General features: G+C 42.2%; 1 protein-coding gene across 1 annotated transcript in view; it reads right to left on the bottom strand.

Annotated features, from left to right (window-relative positions):
- The window catches only part of LOC138643106 (putative N-acetylated-alpha-linked acidic dipeptidase), a 234570-nt gene that overhangs the window by 13426 nt on the left and 201127 nt on the right, over positions 1-20017 (bottom strand). Inside the window, exons 15-17 of the mRNA XM_069731859.1 lie at positions 15971-16223; positions 8724-8805; positions 6224-6316 (exon numbers count right to left, since the gene is read on the bottom strand). Coding sequence (XP_069587960.1) covers positions 6224-6316; positions 8724-8805; positions 15971-16223 — 428 coding nt within the window. The remainder of the gene's footprint in view (positions 1-6223; positions 6317-8723; positions 8806-15970; positions 16224-20017) is intronic.

The raw sequence follows: 20017 nt of genomic DNA, 5'->3' as shown, positions 1-20017 counted from the left end.
AGGGGTGTATAAGGAGGGGCAGTTTGTGGTGGAATTTTGGGGGTGTATAATGAGGGTCTATCTATGGTGAGATAGCGGGAGGGTGTAAAGAGAAGGGTCTGTGGTGGTATTTGAAGGTATGTATAATGTATTGGGGGTGTCTTTGGGACTTGGAGGTGTATAAATGAGGGAAGCTGTGTGTGAATTGGGGATGTATATCGAAGCAATTTCTTTGATGGTATTTTGGTGAGTGCATAATGAGGGGGAGTCTGTGGTGTGATTTGGGGGAGAGTTTATATTACCGGCTTTTTTGTGGTGGGATTTGTGGGTCAGGTGTATAATGGGGTGTTTCTGTGGTAGGATGTAGAAGAGTGAGTGGGGTGTCTAGTAAGAATTGAGAGGTTGATAAGTGGGAGATTTAGGGATGTGTATAAAGTTGGGTTGGTATGTGGGGGGATACTTGGATCATATTAAGGTGGGTTTGTGAGGAGGATTTGCATAGTGTATAGCAGTGTTTCTCAAACCCCGTCCTCACGGCCCTCCAGAACAGCATGCTTTTAGGATTTCCTTAATATTTCTTAGGTGAGAGAGCCTGTGGCAATTTCTGATGCCTTAATAATAATTCCATCACCTGTGCAATACTAAGGAAATCCTGAAAACGTGATGTGCTACATGCCGTGAGGACTGGAATTTGGGAAACGCTGGTGTATACAGTTGGATTCCTTGTATAAAAATGGGTTTCAGTTCTTGGGAGTATATAAAGGGGGTTTATGTTGAAGGTTTTCTTTAGTAAGGGGGTTCTGTAATAAGGTAGACCTGTTCTTGGTTATAGGTTTCTGAATAATGCATTTTTAGAGGTCTGTATTTTGTAAGTTTTGGGATGTCTACATTTGTGGTGATTTTATTCATGTGCTGATGGTGTTTGTCAGAAATTACATTTTTTGTGAAAATTGTAAAAATTAAAATGCATAACTCAATGTCCATCTCCACATTCACCGGGTGCTTCTACCTAACAGCACTAGGGCATTGATGATCATGTAGAAGTTGCCGTTCTTCCTTGCTGTTATAATCCTAAAGTTGTCCCTACTCACAAATTTAGTAGCCTCTTCGAATGGCCTATGTAGGCGACATGCGTCTTTCATCAGCTGCCGATGGCAGATTTTAAAGAAACCCAAATTTCATTTTTCTGCATTATACAATCAGTAACCACTTTGTATTACTCATACAGATGCTCCAACACATGCAGCATTACTTTTCATTGGGTTGCAATGTCGCAAATTAGGTGGTGCTGGCCTGAGACAGATCGCTCTGATTATAAAAAGCTTGCAAAGTGTGTTTCACCATGTAAGAACTGTTCAAATACACAGACACTCTCCTCGCAATGGGAACCAACTTCTTCAAGCAGGTATATTTTTAAAAAAATCACAATCAAATTTAAGACTTGTATCACGCAAGGAACAAGTTTCCCTTTGCCCAAAAGTAGTGCAGCCACAATGTTCTGACATCTTTGCTTACTACAATGCTCAGTTGGAGTAGACAAGGAGCCATTCAGCGTGAAATTTGTTCCTTAATGCAGCGTAACAAATAGTTTGCTGTTTGGCTTTGGATCCCTATGGAAATGAGCTGCAAAAAAAAAAATCAGCTTGCAGGGCTTAAAGAGTAAGGGTATGTGCACACGTTGCAGATTCCATTGCGGATTTTTCCGTGCAGATTCTGCAGAAATATATTTTATAAAATAAATAAGCTTTTTTATAGTTGCAAAATTTATCCCGTTTTTGATAGGGATGCGGTGATGTCAATTGAAGAGGATGTGGATAAGGGCCACCTGGTATTTGGAATGAGACCTACAGGCCAACCTTAGGAAGAATCACCATCCCTTCTGGTTTCTGTGGTACATAGCTACCACTCAAAACATTTACTCTGTGGGCTGTGGAAGACTTATATTGTCCCTTTCCATAAGTCCTGCTCTGTGTTGACGGTGCACTTCATTTTCAAATATTCAAAGACAAGTCTTGCAAGTTAGTGAAATAATGGTAGTAGGATATCTGTCAATGAGGTTGAGTAAATGCCATCATTTTTCAAATGACAGTGAGATCCACTAAATGGTATGGCAGTAACTGCCCCACAAGCAGCTGGACAGTTAAGTTGAGAGCTGAGTTGGCACAAAAGTAGATTACTGGGAGCAAATTATTTTTTCCTGGCCACATAATCATGTATAACTATCTAATAGTGCGACTGAGAAGTCAGAATAAAAAACAGTAGAAGATGATGACACCAACCAAGTACTACCTAAGGATGTGTCCTGGCTACCAGAAAGAAAATTGAGAAGCGGAAGAGGACAGCTTGAGCCTTGCTCATTTTGTTGGCCAGTTTCTCCCCATGTGCCTACTTCATGTGTTGATACTGAGCAGTGGTTCATAATTGATTTGTGCCAGAACTTCCACTGCTTATTTTCCCCCTAAACAGCATGCACTATGTAAAAGATTTGTTGGCTGGCAACAATGAAAATAATTCCCACATCCATGATGGTTGCACATAGGATTTTACACTACCATGACCAAGACCAGAGCTTTCAGGCGCTGTTGAGTAGAGTCGCACAAACCCAAATAGTAAAGTTTAGGGTCCATCCCGAACACCTACTATTCCGTCTCGGACACCCAACACGGACTTTACCAGGAAGTCCATGTTACTGTTCGGGTTTGGCACCCTGAACACCGGGTGTTTCTCATGCTGTCATCTGTATGGCAGCGCGAGAAACACTGGTAGCTCTGATCAGCTGTAACATTAATCATCATCCTAAGCCTGCTGCTGATAACAGCGAGAGCAGCCGACAGCGTATGGGAGTATTCATCAGTCGGTGCCTGCGCTCTAAATAAATAATTACAAGAAAAAAGCGGTGTGGGTTCCCCTGTATTCTCCTGTTTTGTTGATAACCAGCCTCAGTTGTCAGCTTTAGCAAGGCTGGTTATCAAAAATACAGGGGGGAACCCACGTTGTTGTTTTAAATTATTTAAATAAGTCATTTTAAAAACGTGGGGTCCAGCCCATATTTGATAAACAGCCAAGCTAAAGCAGAGAGCTGGGGGCTGGTATTCTCAGGCTCGTAATGAGCCTTGGCTATTGCCACCCCAGCATAAAAATAGCAGCAGAAAATTAGATGCACCAAATCTGGCTTACTGCCCTGCTCTTTCCACTTTCTCTGGTTTATATGGGGTTTATATTTGTGGGGTTGATGTCACCTTTGTATTGTCCGGTGGCATCAAGCCCATGGTAAAGGACAGGTGTCTATAATACTCCTATCCATTACTAATCCAATAGTTCTATTGTAAATTAAGACTCAACCAGAATAAAGTCGTTTGTTTGAAATAAAAAAACACAGTTTTACTTTATTAATTTTAAAATTATTAATTTTATATAATTTTATTATTGTACTTTAAAAATAACAAACACTGTTATACTCACCTAACACCCAATTCCACTGAAGCCAATGTCTCCTGTAATAGAACAAAACTAAAAACAGCCATATCCCTCACCTGTCTGTCATTGTGTTGCACACTGTAATCTCAGTCTGCGAGGTCAGCCTCAGTCACTAGTGGTGACGTCATGGAGATTACCACAAGACACTGAGGCTGTGTTCCGATTCAGGCTCCTGAATGGCAGTGACCTTGGTAAGATCACCACTAGCATAGTGAGAAAAAGTCTTAAGGTACCTTCACACATAACGATATCGTTAACGATATCGTTGCTTTTTGTGACGTAGCAACAATATCGTTAAGGAAATCGTTATGTGTGACAGCGACCAACGATCAGGCCCCTGCTGGGAGATCGTTGGTCGCTGAACAAAGTCCAGAACTTTATTTCGTCGCTGGATCTCCCGTGGACATCGCTGGACTGGCGTGTGTGACGCCGATCCAGCGATGTCTTCACTGGTAACCAGGGTAAACATCGGGTAACTAAGCGCAGGGCCGCGCTTAGTAACCCGATGTTTACCCTGGTTACCAGCGTAAAAGTAAAAAAAAAAAAAAAAACACTACATACTTACCTACCGCTGTCTGTCCCTGGCGCTGTGCTCTGCACTCCTCCTGCACTGGCTGTGAGCGTCGGTCAGCCGGAAAGCAGAGCGGTGACGTCACTGCTCTGCTTTCCGGCCGCTGTGCTCACAGCCAGACCAGAGAAGCAGAGCGCCGAGGACAGACAGCGGTAGGTAAGTATGTACTGTTTGTTTGTTTTTTACTTTTACGCTGGTAACCAGGGTAAACATCGGGTTACTAAGCGCGGCCCTGCGCTTAGTTACCCGATGTTTACCCTGGTTACCCGGGGACTTCGGGATCGTTGGTCGCTGGAGAGCTGTCTGTGTGACAGCTCTCCAGCGACCAAACAGCGAAGCTGCAGCGATCGACATCGTTGTCGGTATCGCTGCAGCGTCGCTTAATGTGAAGGGGCCTTTATGGTATAGTGTGTTTTTTTTACAGGAGACGATGGCTTCAGTGGAATTGGACGTTAGGGGAGTATAATGGTGCTTGTTATTTTTAAATAAAAAAAGTGTGTTTTTTATTTCAAATAAAGGACTGTCTACTGTCTGCTGTAGCTTGGCTGGTTGTCAAAAATGGAGAGACCCCATGCCGTTTTTTTAATTCAATTATTTTGATAGCCAACATTGCTAAAGCTGACAGCCGAGGGTTTCAGCCCACAGCTTTCAGTTTTGCATTTGCTGGTTATCAAAAATACAGTGGAACCCACGCTGTTTTTTTTTTTATTATTTATTTAGAGTGCCAGCTGATGAATACTCCCTTCAGACACCTGCCCTCGCTATTATTAGTGCCAGCAGGCATAAGCTGATGGGAGTAATAGTCCCATCAACAGACGCCTGTGAGTAAAAGTAAACTTTTTATTTCCAGTCACAGCTGCGTTATTTGACAGCATGGGAACCACAGCTCTCTGACCTGCTGTAATGATTTTACCGCCAATCAGAGTCAGTATTTCCCGCGCTATCATAAACATTACAGTTTGGCCAACACTGGATGTTCACCCTCCCATTCAAGTGAATGGGTGTCCGGGTTCGGGTTCTGTTCTGGTACCTGAATCAAACTTTTTTAAACTGCTCGGCTGAACCCGAACATCCAGGGGTTCACCCATCACTACTGTTGAGCATTCTCCACCAGTAGCAGTTGTGACATCAACTGCTCCTGAATTGACCACAGAAGAAGCAAATCTGCACCTAGAGATCTTTTGGACAGACATTGGCTCTGCTCTTTTCAGCCAATGCCACCACCCTCCTCCTTTTGAAATCACCTACTCATCAATTTGATCTGGCTCCCTGGTCCTATCCACCACACAATCATTAGAACTATCATAAATGCCCCATATTTGGCTGACTGATGCCTCTGTGTTGGAAATGTCTGAAGTATCCATCTTATCCACCTCCTGATTCCCACCTCCAGATTTCCCTGGACTGCAACTAAGCCTTTGTCTACCAGTGTCCCTACAATTACTGCCTACCACCTCCAACATAACAAGGCATATTTGAGTCAAGTCCTCTACCTCCTCCGTCTCATCTCATCCAAGTCCAAACAATACATGAAATGGCAGAAACTGTTGAGAATGATCTCCTTAGCACCCAGAGTGCTGTATTTTAGGGAAATCAGAGTCATAAAAGACAGAGATGTCATTAACTGAATTGAAAGTTTGCAATAGAAGATTAACTGTTATGATAGTGAAGAAGTAAAAATGTGCAGGCCACGGACTCAAACTGATGATGGGTAACATCATCCTGCTGTGCCTGAAATGAGTCATGTGCTATGTAGTCCATTGGTCCTCCTGTTCCTTCGCACTAATATGCTTGTAACCTGTTTTTGTAGTGGGTTCAGCAAATTCCTAATAAGCCTCCTTGCTTTGACCAGCCAGAGCAGGTATGTCACTCTCCATAAGGAGAAATGTTACCCCTTAGACTCCAGTCCAGAGCCTCTCACCTAGCCAAATCAGTTCTCATACTTTGCACTGACGAGGTCCAATAGTCCGAAACACAGTGTCAGCAAATTGAGATTCTGATTTGGCTTTTATCCTAAGTCATACTGCAAGACTCGTTAAAGAGTTGATTGTGACTTGTAGGATCGCTACTTCCAGCAGGTGGCGCTAGAGTTCAAGTCCTCTTTCTCTCTGAAGAGGCAATTTGCATATAAAATTGAAGCACAAATTCGATATGCATATTTTATATATTTTTCATAGCAGATTCTTTAAGCTTTACCTATAATATAAGTTGCCAGCTACTCCAAGAGGATCGATGAAAGCTCTCTCAAGTTGCATCAGTTGATCATTAATCATTCTCACCTCCAGTGGACTGAAAAGGAAAACAGGAGAAAGTTATATCATTTTTTTTTTAAACTCTTTGATACGATGATTTTGGACAGTGCTCCTCCAACTCTGAAGCGTCCCTTAGTTATTGGAGAGGTGCAACTGGGGAGGCAGTCTTCACAAAAACTCTCATATGCCGCAAAGTTCTTCATAGGTTTAGCAAAAATATTGACTCATTTTGCAGATGAGACAATTGAAAACTTAAAGGGGTTTTACACTACTTGGACAAACCCCACCTCATTCCTCATATTTGGCCCCGTTAAAATAAACACACCTATACTCAACCCTCTGTCCCTCAAAGTTCTGTCGCTTTTGAGCCAAAAACAGCTTCACATTGAGCTAAAAGATTCACAGGACCCATGACCAGTGGCCACATCCGTAGTCCGTGGCACGTCATGCATGTCATGTTGCAATGATGATGTTGCGCCAGGCCTACTAATCGTCAAGAGGAGATTTGTAGGGTTTGGTCTGCTGGCCACGAACTGTTGGCGCTAATTTATTTGCTCAACTTTACTTTCCCCTTGTCCACTGGTTTGCTCTGGAATTAACTCTGACCCATTAAAGCAAATGAGACTGAACTCTTATCACATGCACAATGTGTGTGTGTGTGTGTGTGTGTGTTGGTTGTGGATTTAAGAAAGTTGCCATGATATTTAATTCTTTAAAACCCCTTCAACTCTGAGCGCTCTTCTGCCTACCATGGAGTTGTGAAATGCAGAATTTAATTATCGTAATTTCCATGTTTAATAGGATACAGCTAAGGCATATAATAGAATAGGCCGTGTCTATATCCTCAGGATCAAATATAACAATAGCTGAGGAGGATATCCGCTAAATAAAACATAACTTTTAATAAGTCTAATTAAAATATTCGGATCCTAACAAACACATAAACAAAAACGTGCTCAAGTGAAACAGTGCTCAAGGTAAAAAATTGGAACGGTCTTACCAATTAGACGGACATATGGAGGAAATCCCTCAATTTGTAGAAAGGGGGGTGGTTCCAAGTATAATAGTCAGGTCAGAGGGTAGGGAAATATGTCACCACTGCCTTCCCTGTAAAACCCTCCCAAGAGCTCCTGTCCTGACAAGGACAGGCCCCAAGTAGGTCCTGCTATGGACACCCACCAACCAGAAAGAAAAAACAAAAAATTGTGTCTCTTATCTCCCAACGCGTTTCAACTCCGGGACCTTTTGCAAGTTGCAGACACAACTGACATCTGTGAACTTTATATGGGTATTCCCTGCCACTGCGGGACCCATACTCTATACGGACCCTCATGGATAAGATTTGACTACATTTTTCCTGGACTATTATAAAGACCCATTGGTCGTGACTCATACAACTCCCCTGATGATTCTCCCTCATCGGAGTTGAAACGCGTTGGCAGATAAGAGACACAATTTTTTGTTTCTACAAATTGAGGGATTTCCTCCATATGTCCGTCTAATTGGTAAGACCGTTCCAATTTTTTACCTTGAGCACTGTTTCACTTGAGCACGTTTTTGTTTATGTGTTTGTTAGGATCCGAATATTTTAATTAGACTTATTAAAAGTTATTATTTATTTAGCGGATATCCTCCACAGCTATTGTTTTATCCATGTTTAATAGGGCAGCAAACAGGCAGGAGGACTACTGCATGTATTGGCTGTGACATGTGAATTGATCCCAGAAGACGCCCTTTTTCACCGTTGATATTAACATAATCTTTTGCTGTATATATGTTACAGTTTGACCCATCTTACTGAAAATAAGGACTTGAATAGTCCCAAGATATTTACATACCGACCTATCAAACCCGAAACCCAGACGTACAGAATACATTTAAACACGTTTAACAAGGAGCACATTGCCAGTCGGGGAGCATAAATTCACACAGACAAAGAAGGTTACGCTTATTCTGGTGGTAGAATGTTTTCCGAAAGGAAAATTGCTCTCTGGAGTAAGGAGTCAGGAATAATCTAACCTACAATAGCAGCTTTGACATTTCCTTTATTCCCCAGTGTAAGAACATGTTGCGGCTGTACATTGTAGAAATATTTCCGTTCTTGTATTTTGCCATAAACCAGTAAAGCAGATTATTCATAGCATAGGTTTTCCCCTTTTGGAGTCATTTTTCTGCACATTTCTAGTTTGACTTTTGGATACCTTTTATTCCAGTGTGTATATATACATATAAATGAAACCTAGTGCAGTATTTGAAGGGAATTATGTTAACCAGGTTTTATTCTAAGCAATTTTACAAAAGCGTAAAATGCAATCTGGAAGCATGTATTTTTGGGTGCACTACTTTTTTACTCTTATTGTTATTGGAGGATCAAAAACCTATTGTATTTGACCAATTTCCAATTATTTAAAAAAGGAATCCATTTATATTTCAGTGTTACTTACTTTTCTCTATCTACTGTCTCTGCACGTGACTGCATGGCCTTAGCTGCTTGAAGAAATTCACCAACGGCCTCCTCGACTGAATCTGGAAATAGATAATGCAGAACTTCTGATATACAGATACTTACCATATATATCAAATTATCGTTAAAGGGACTCTGTCACCAGGTTTTTGCTATCTGAGAGTGCAGCGCCCCAGAGATCTGGTCGTTGTAGTATGACACTCTGCCACTAAGGGGAGTGATGGTACGTCTGATGGCACTAAAGGAGTTCTCCTGACCAGGTATCACCAGAACACATTACACTTCACACTCCGGCCACTAGGGGGAGAAAAAGGCTTTATTTATTGGGCCACTCCTCACACTGGTAAAACTAAGGGTTGGATAGGAAGTTAGTCAGAAGCTGACTGGGTTGGATTCAGGCAACATCCCGTGGCAGGGGGTGTTGCAAGGAGAAGACACAGGGGGTCCGTGTCAGGCGTGGGAACCTGGCAGGTGCCTAGCAAACAGGGCAGAACGTAACGGAACCGCGCCTGCACCTCCTGCAGCGGTATCCTAAGAAAGAGACACGAAGGGAAGGATATTGTGGAACAGTGTAAACGAGATCAAGCAAAAAGGAGTACCAGTAGGAGTCGTGCCCCGAGAACGGCAACATCCTACTGAGGCGCGTAGACGGAACACCGCGGGAGTAACTGACTTTAGGCCTTACTTCAAACTCCGCAGGACAGTTAATTATAGGTTGACTGTCTACCTTAACTTTCCTACGAAGACATAGGGGGCAACAGTGTGAGAGGGGCGTCTCTAGGGTCCCGGAAGAACTCCAAGCCTTCCCGCCATACGGGTGCATCCTAGCCATAACATATCTGGGGGACGAGAAACTAGTAACATCTGGAACTAAAGAGAGAGAGAGCTGTAGAGAACGAACGAACGGGAACAGCAGTTGTGAGGACTATTCCGAATGCTCAGCAGGGTAGCACTACAACACACAGGTGCTAGGGTGGGCAATGATTTCCATCTGCGAGGGAAACTCTGGAAGTGCCCATCAGACCGGCCTGTCTCTGATAGCCCTGTTAAACGTGCTCTGGATTGAGAATCCTGAAGTCTTCAGTAAAGAGGTAAAGAGACTGCAACCTTGTGTCCTCATTATTGACTGTACCTCACACCATCACCATCCACCTTAAAGGGAAGCCCTGGGGACATACTTCACCTGTGGGAAGGTGTTCCATCCAGCTGCCATTCCATCACCCCAGCGGACCCCACAGCAGCGTCGGTCACCCTGACCGAACACCACAGGTGGCGTCACGAACCCCTGACAGACTGCACCACCTTTATTGGACGCCCCTTAGCAGGGTCGCGGACCGGATCTAACCACCGTGACAGCCTCAGAACCGAATCAGAGAGGCCCGGTACTGAGAACTCGTGGCCCTGTGTCTGGGGGCGATCCAACTTCAGCATGATCTATGGGCAGAGACCCGATTCTAGTGATGTGTCACTTACTGGTCTGCTTGGTGAAGTTTTGATAAAACCACTGTTTTCCCTCCTGCTGATCTAGCAGTTCTGTGAATGCTGAGCTGTGTATAACCCCACCCACACCACTGATTGACAGCTTTCAGTGTACACTGTGCATAGGCAGAAACTTGCTAATCCGTAGTGGGTGTGGGGTTATACAGAGCAGGGTGACTAATATGGTATGAGACAACCAGTCCTCCGGGGATCATTTCCTGCTGATAAAACTTTGATTATCTGGAAACTATGACAAGCAGCCCAGTAAGTAACACATCACTGGAATCAGGGACTCAACCTCTACAGCATGCTGCTATTAGATTACATTGCATAAATCTACTGACAGATTCCCTTTACATTTTCATATATTTACAATATTCACAAGGATACCAGAATTTACCCAATTATTTTTTATACTTACATACACATCAAATACATTGATGCTGTAGTTCGGGGCTCCACTTTAAGACTATTAAATCTTTACTGATATGGCATGTGACTATTTGAATTTTTTTCTCCTTACGCCATTTAGTGATCGGGTTAATTTTTTTTATATTGATAGAGCGGGCAATTCTGAACACGGCGATACCAAATATGTGTGTATTTGAATTTTTTTTAATTGTTTTATTTTGAATAGGGCAAATGGGGGGTTGATTTGAACTTTTATATATATATTTCTCTTTTTTACATGGGAGATTAAAAGCTGCAGTACATTGATCTATTCTGCTTCACACAGGTAATGATCAGATCGCCTGTGTGTAGCAGAAATGCTCACAAGCTATGAGCGCCGACCACGGGGTGATGACAACTATTGAGGTCTGCTACAGATCTCTGGTTGTCATGCCGACCCATTGGTGACCTGTGATCATGCGACGAGGTCACTGATTGGTGAAATTTACGCCGCGCTTCCGGCAAGTGTGAGTTAAATGCATTTAACTAGTTAACAGACGCTGGTGGATCGCAATTCCACCCGCGGCTGTTGCGGGCTTATGTCAGCTGTATAGATTAGGAATTCACTGTGGGGGTATAGAACTGTGGTGGCACTTTTGTTGGAAACATACTTTACCTGCATTATTCAAGGATTTTTATCCTTTTGTTATTACATATTTTAATTAGGAATTTGCGCCATATGCTTTTTACTGCTCTTACGTAGCATATTATGTTATCCCAGTATTTTATTCTAACTTCTATTAATTAAAATATACTTTGTTCGTGGCACAAGCCTTTTAAATTTGTTTCCATATGAAAAAGTTCATCAATATATTTCATAAGGAAAAACGTCCTCAATTGTAGACCTTTTTTTTTTTATACATATCAAGGTTGGCTCACCTCTTTGTCCAAATTTTTTATTTTGGCCCTGTTTTCATATTTGAGTTTGACATCCCTGCTCTAAAGCGTACTTTCTTGGAACTGTACATTGTATTATTCCTCTTTTATTGATACATTTTTCCTTTTCTTGTCCAACTCCCTACTATTTACTACTCAGTACAGCTACCAATTTTCCAATCTGCAACAACGTATAAAGTAATGCAATAAATTCTCACTGTCTCAACACACAACATACTGTAATTTGGTTTAGAGACATCTGTGCTGTTTTGTTGCTTTCTGACTGTCTCTCAAAATCTACTGCTGAGCATGAAAAATTCTTTCAGAGGGAAGGAGGAATAGCAGGCAAATACTGAAGATAAAAGGGATGCAAAGTACTACATGGGGAGGGAAGAACCACATGCACTAAGTAGACAACATCACACAACCTGGAAGTGCCAGGGGCCTGCTCATGTAACTGCACAAGACTGGTTTACACAATCACTTTAGCTGCATAGATGGAGAATATTAGTAGAGGACTCATTTTAAACAATCTGCACTTAAACTCCTCCCAAAAAGTCTATGATGTACAGTACAGACCAAAAGTTTGGACACACCTTCTCATTTAAAGATTTTTCTGTATTTTCATGACTATGAAAATTGTACATTCACACTGAAGGCATCAAAACTATGAATTAACACATGTGGAATTATATACTTAACAAAAAAGTTTGAAACAACTGAAAATATGTATTATATTCTAGGTACTTCAAAGTAGCCACCTTTTGCTTTGATGACTGCTTTGCACACTCTTGGCATTCTCTTGATGAGCTTCAAGAGGTAGTCACCGGGAATTGTCTTCCAACAATCTTGAAGGAGTTCCCAGAGATGCTTAGCACTTGTTGGCCCTTTTGCCTTCACTCTGCGGTCCAGCTCACCCCAAACCATCTCGATTGGGTTCAGGTCTGGTGACTGTGGAGGCCAGGTCATCCGGCGTAGCACCCCATCACTCTCCTTCTTCGTCAAATAGCCCTTACACAGCCTGGAGGTGTGTTTGGGGTCATTGTCCTGTTGAAAAATAAATGATGGTCCAACTAAACGCAAACCGGATGGAATAGCATGCCGCTGCAAGCTGCTGTGGTAGCCATGCTGGTTCAGTATGCCTTCAATTTTGAATAAATCCCCAGCAGTGTCACCAGCAAAGCACCCCCACACCATCACACCTCCTCCTCCATGCTTCACGGTGGGAACCAGGCATGTCGAGTCCATCCATTCACCTTTTCTGCATCACACAAAGACACGGTGGTTGGAACCAAAGATCTCAAATTTGGACTCACCAGACCAAAGCACAGATTTCCACTGGTCTAATGTCCATTCCTTGTGTTCTTTAGCCCAAGTCTCTTCTGCTTGTTGCCTGTCCTTAGCAGTGGTTTCCTAGCAGCTATTTTTACCATGAAGGCCTGCTGCACAAAGTCTCCTCTTAACAGTTGTTGTAGAGATGTGTCTGCTGCTAGAACTCTGTGTGGCATTGACCTGGTCTCTAATCTGAGCTGCTGTTAACCTACGATTTCTGAGGCTGGTGACTCGGATAAACTTATCCTCAGAAGCAGAAGTGACTCATGGTCTTCCTTTCCTGGGGCGGTCCTCATGTGAGCCAGTTTCTTTGTAGCAATTGATGGTTTTTGCCACTGCATTTGGGGACACTTTCAAAGTTTTCCCAATTTTTCAGACTGACCGACCTTCATTTCTTAAAGTAATGATGGCCACTCGTTTTTCTTTACTTAGCTGCTTTTTTCTTGCCATAATACAAATTCTAACAGTCTATTCAGTAGGACTCTCAGCTGTGTTTCCACCAGACTTCTGCACAACACAACTGATGGTCCCAACCCCATTTATAAGGCAAGAAACCCCACCTGTTAAACCTGACAGGGCACACCTGTGATGTGAAAACAATTCCCAGTGACTACCTCTTGAAGCTCATCAAGAGAATGCCAAGAGTGTGCAAAGCAGTCATCAAAGCAAAAGGTGTGAATGTACAATTTTCATAGTCATGAAAATACAGAAAAATCTTTAAATGAGGTGTGTCCAAACTTTTGGTCTGTACTGTATATACATTAAGGAGTTTCCCCCTACACTACTTCAACCAATATTAACCCCTTCACTACCCGGCGATTTTCAACTTTTTGGTTTTCTTTTTTTTACCAAGAGCCAAAACTTTTTTTTACATTTTTTTGGGCCATACAGCTATATGAGGGATTGTCTTTGTGGGAGCAGTTGTACTCTTGAACGACACTGTACATTTTACCATATATTGTACTCGAAAACAGGAAAAAAAATTCCATGTGAGCTGAAATAGCAAAAAAAAAGTGCATTTCTACAATTATTTTTTTATTCATTGTATGGTAAAACTGACCTGGCAATATGATTCTCCCGGTCAGTACGAATAGACAGATACCAAATATACATTGTTTTTTAAATTTATTTAGGTGGTGGAAAAAAAAATCTGAAAATTTGTATTGTGTTGTGTTGCTATTCTCCAAGACCTGTAACATTTTCATTTTTTGCAATCTGGGGCTGTATGAGGGCCTGTTTTTTGCCCTGAGTTGGTGTTTTTAATGATACAATTTTGGGGTAGATATATTGTTTTGATTGTCTCTTATTGCATTTTATTGCAATGTTGACAGCCAAAAACACATAATTCTGGCTGTGAAGGAAATATATAATCAATAAAGGAAAATTATAACCGCAGTAGAGTTATATTTAGTTGACAAAAAGGGGATATACCAGTATTGTAAGCACAAAGGGGCTCTGCAGGAGGTATCAAACATGAGACCTCAGCTCCTGGACCCTGAGCTTCAAAGCGAAACACATGGTCTGTAATTAGGCAGGATATTTCCTATTCAATATATAGAGAAGAGTAGGGTAAGATACTTGAAATGCAAGGCCCATAATTCACCGTCCAGTCGCCAAACAACAATTTTGAAATAATCCAATCAGGTTATCCTGGAGATATGAGCATATGGTCAGGACTATAAAAAGCTGGGTGACACAAAATAAGTTGTTCACATGTGAAGGCTGCCTAGGATGCTGGTATTGCCCATGATTACTTTCTCCTTCCCTCAAGGAAACAGAAGATAACTGTGGATGGAAACGTTTAAGTATTTCTGTTGTTGCTCCTTTTTATTTTATAACTGTTTTGCATATTTGTGTCATTTTATTTTTTACATTTTTATATCTTCCATTGTAAGCACTGTTTGTTTTTATACTAAAGCTTAAAATATTTAATAATAACATACTGTATTTTGGGGACTCATCATCCTGTGCGTTTTATGCTAAGCATCTCATGTGTTTTTTCATAGATTTCACAAGCCATTATGCTATACACATTTCATGTATCACACATTCATTTGCTTTAGTACAATTGAGTGCAGCCATTTATCTATTTGCTATGTAAGTTGTTTTTTGGTTATGCACCAGTTCAGACTAGTTCTCTGTTCAGTCAGTTTACCATTACTTGCTATGTACTATTTTTTTCTGACTTGAACAACCCGCCCTTCACCATGCTGTGATTTTAGTTACATCCAAACATATTTGGTTTTGACCATCCTATAAATACAGACTTTGCCATGATATTAACCAGAGGTAAGTGTTCACACTAGGCAGTTAGGTCAGGGAGCATCTGATTCACGAGATTACCTTGACGTTGGTGGATGGGCTCACATTTTTTGGCCAAATTTTGTGCTAAGCATCTCGTGTTTTTTCATAGATTTCACAAGCTATTATGCTATTCACATTTCATGTATCACACATTTCCTTGCTTTAGTACAGTTGAGTGCAGTCATTGATCTATTTGCTATGTAAGTGGTGGCAGCGCGTTAAGAAATCGGGGTTTGCTGAAGGTGTCGGGTGCAATTTATGCTCACTTTACAGTCTAGAAGAGAGGTTGGGTGCTGGCTTTTTTTCTTGTTATGCTGTTTACAATCTGATAAATTTATTTTAGATTTTTATCAGATGTTTCTGAATGTAGCTATACCAAATATGTGTTTTTTTTATTTTTAATGGAGCAAAAGGGGCGTGATTTGAACTATATATATATATATATATATATATATATATATTATTATTTTTTAAACTTTTACTTTTCACTGTCCTCAATAGTCCCCTTAGGAGACTTGAAGCTGCGATCGTCTGATTGCCAGGGCTATATATACTGTATATTGCCTCAGCACTGCTGTGTATAGCAAAAATGACGATCTCCTATGAACGCCAGTGACAAGCTGTCGTTCACGGGCACTGCACCGCCCCATTGCCATCAAGTGCTTGGAAAGATGTGGGCTTGGTGTCCCAGCCCACATCAAAAGCAGGGACAGTTCCTTTGACGTACATGTACCTCTAAGGTAGTTAGGGTATTATAGGTCGGAGAGCTGCTGTCATGTTACTTACTCAGCGTGATGTTATGCTCCAGTAGCTTAGAACCGTAACTCCTTTGCACTTCATTGACAATTCTTTGCAATGTCTCTGCATACTGCACGCAGTCAAAATGCAGTATAACATCATCCGCTAGACGCAAGGCCAATTCACCCCACAGCCGCGATACAGCTTGATGATATTTGAAACCTTTGTCCATAAGACGAGAAACCAAGTCCACCGTTTCATAAACCGAATGATACATGGGGTATGAAGCTAGGGAATAATTCTAAAGAAAAAAAATATTTTTTGCATTTTATAGGACTAGAACATGTATCAGACATATTATTATTGCTATTATTAATTTCTGCCTGTCTAACACCAAATAATCTAATGAGTGAATTCTTTGGATCATTACAGTCGCCTGGATAATTAAAAGCAATTTGTCACCAGGTTTTTTATTCTCTTAATCTCAGAGCAGCATAATGAAGAAAAAGAGGCTCTAATTTCAGTGATGTGTCATTTACTGGGGTGCTTACTGCAGTTTAGATAAAATCAGTGTTTTATCACCAGGAGATTATCACTAGAGAACTAGTACACCTGCTGTCATTTATTCCTTCATATTTATGCGCTCTGTATAACCGCACCCCCACCACTGATTGGCTGCTTTCTACCTATGCACAGTGTACAGAGAAATCTGCCAATGAGTAGCGTGGGTGGGGTTATACAGGGCTCAGCATTTAGAGAACTGGTAGATCTGAAGCAGAGAAAACTATGATTTTATCAAAACTACAGCAAGCAGCCCAGTACGTGATACATTGCTGGAATCAGGGTCCCTGCCTCCACATCATTCTGGTCTCAGAAACAGGAGTAAAAAGCTGGTGACAGATTCCCTTTATTATGTGTAGGTTTCTTGCGATGACTGTATACAAGGGAAATGCGTTTTCATTCATTGACATCCACTTTGCTTGGACAGTGAAATAAAGGAGATATGTACACACAAAAATGCAGCAATGTGGGAAATGAAGCATTTCGGCATAGTTTTCATCCTAAAGCATTTTTTTTTCTGCAGCCTTTTGATTTGGTAATGCTCTCATTTTTTCCACTATGTGTCATCTTTGGTTGTATTTTAAGACTCTTTATGGCCGGCCTCACACTAGCGAGTTTTACGGACGTAAGAGAGGTGCAGAAAATACGGATTGCACACGGTACAATGATTCTCTATGGCCAAGCTTCTACCTGCCGTATTTTACGGATCCGTATTATACGGCCTTCGACGGCCGTAGAAAATCGCAGCATGCTGCGTTTGTCACCGTATTGCGCAAAAAAATCGCCAATGAAAGTCTATGGGGGCGAGAAATATACGGATTACACACGGACCAACAGTGTGACTTGCGTTAAATACGCCAGACATCTCCAGACATCGCCAGGTGCAAGGAATTGAGACAAGCCCTCAATCATGAAACTCAGACATGCTAATTAGCTCAAAAAGCCACAAGACATCCCGGAAGTCTGGTGCTCGCCTCCACAGAGTTCCAAGCAGCATGGCCAGTATAATAAACGTGGATATGCTCCTCATCCTGGTCCAAGAAAGGCCAGAAATATGGGACCAGCGGGATCCTAACTACTCCAACCGGGCCAGGAAAGAGGCAGCTTGGAGGGCCATCTGTGGGCTCCTATTCCCTGATTATGCCCAACGGCCACGTGCGGAGCAGACAAGTCTATGTAAGTACACTCATGTATTCACAAGATTCAACTTTACAAGATGCTTTCCCTACATGATTACTTGAGCAATCTTTTTTATCTTTATATGTCATTTATGGCCATTTTTGGCATTTTCTAAAGCTGAGGAACATGCAAAAGTGTTTCTGGACATAGTTCATGTTGATCTTGCCCTGCTAAATATTTTCTTGGCCTCATACCCCGTCCAGAGGGTTCTTGTCCCTTGTCTTATTTTGACATAATTTCGCACATTAGGCTCATTATTGCACAAGGCATTTTTCTTTCCTATCCTAGCATATCTTACCTAATGTATGTTTGCAAGAACAGGGTTCTCTCCCCTCTCAACCAGTCTGATACGGTCAAGTTAGTAACTGTGGGCGATATATAGACCTCTGCATGTAACCCCTTTATCATCTGTCTCACCATGGAAATTCTGGTGCTATACCAAATATTTACACAAAAAAACAAAACATGACTGACAAATGGACTAAGCTATGTTCAGAATGATATTGAACAATATTTCTGACCATGTAGTTGCAGTGGATGATGTTATGACACGATGGCGCAGCATCCGGGACCAATACCGGCGGGAAAGACAGCAGCGGGCTAGGAGTGGGTCAGCAGCCCCACTGAAGAAGCGGAAGTACATATATTATGACCGTCTTTCCTTTTTGGATGTCAGTATGGATCTTAGGCAGTAAGTAAAAACCACTCAACACATTTGTAATGAAACTAAATCTTAGTCTGTTTTGTGGTTTAGGGTTATTACATTGCAAATTACATGTAAGGATGTGTCAATATAGTGCAAACAATAATGTAAACAAGCATAAATTCCAAAAGTGTCCTGGAGGAGAGAGGACCATGGCCGCCAAGCATCCCAAGCTTCAACAAGGGATGGGTGAGAATGTAGTATGCGAGTTTAGAGATGTTCAGGCAGTGTTTTGTGGGATGGGTTGTTACTGCATGTTATCTGATTGTTTGAAGAGGTGGGTCTTCATGGTTTTTGTCTAGCTTGAAATGGTATGCCACATTATGATGTGTCGTGATAGTGTTTGGTACATTTGTGGGGATCCACAAGACAAATCTTGTATATTCTTGTGTGAATATGAGATAATAGGGGAGTAGAGAAGGAGATGTTGTGCTGATCTGAGGTTGCGTTTTTTTTGTGGTAATATTGCACACAGATGTGTAATTAAACAATGTCCACAAAATAATTACCTTTTATTGTTTTATTAACAGAACACAGTCTAACCTCACAGAGAGGGAAACCGAATCTGAATCTGAGGCTCTCATAGATCCTGTAAGTGTGGAGGAAGAGGTTGCAGGACCATCTTTGGCTGCATCAGCATCCATCCTTGAGGACCTATCAGCATCATCATCACTGCAGGCAGCAGCAAGTGATGAAGATGCTGCACCACCACCATCAGCAGCACATGATGCGGAAAGGCTGGAGGAACATGGCCAGAACAGCAGCCCTACAGGCCCACTGGTGTCATCCCCACAGGCAGCTGGGCCTTTACGGAGATCCCGCCGAAGGAGAGAGCTGGAAGCCAGAAGAAGTGATGTTGATGCTGGGGTCCTCAATTATTTGGCCAGGGCAGCCACGGATGATGGCGAGGAGGCCTTTGCCCGCAGCCTTGCCCGTTACCTTAGACCCCTTCCCCGTGAGGTGAGGCTACGTGTGAGAGGGTGTATGCAAATCCTGATTGATTTAAGCACCCCTCCAAATAACCCCTATGAGGTTTTTGAATATCTGGAGCGAAGGCAGCTTGGCCAAACCAACCTCTTGCGCCTTCAATTCCCTCAACAGGAGCACAATCAATCAGGATTTGCAGCACCTACTCCACGTATGCCTCCACTTCAACCCCTCCCACCCCAAAATCTACAAAGGCCATTAGAGTACCAAATGGCAGGCTACAACCCCCAATCCCAATATGGCCACTTCTCCAGACCCAGTGATGTTGGCTGGTCCCAACCTGGGTTTGGACAACATGGCCATTTTGGGTTGGGGTATGATGCAAGGCAATCTGTACGTCAGCATGATGCACAGAGCCAATTGGCTTATGCTCACCACACATCTGGCCAATATGGACAAGGCCAGTATTCTGGGCCACAAGCCACTGCATCCTCACAGGATGAACTCCCATCGGCCAAACAAAGGCCCCCTGACCAGGACCCAGAGCTGTCAACATCTCCCCCACCAACTTACAGGGATCTGTAATAGTTTTGTTTTTTTGCTGGTTTATTTTGTTTTTATATTGGTAGCTGGCTACCATGTTAACCCCTTCATGACCGGGGGATTTTTCAATTTTCCGTGTTCATTTTTCGCTCCCCTCCTTCCCAGAGCCATAACTTTTTTAT

Source organism: Ranitomeya imitator, chromosome 1, assembly GCF_032444005.1.
Source record: "Ranitomeya imitator isolate aRanImi1 chromosome 1, aRanImi1.pri, whole genome shotgun sequence".
NCBI classification, from domain to species: domain Eukaryota; kingdom Metazoa; phylum Chordata; class Amphibia; order Anura; family Dendrobatidae; genus Ranitomeya; species Ranitomeya imitator.
Note: the sequence above shows the minus strand (reverse complement) of the source record. Positions and strands in the feature narration are given on the sequence as shown.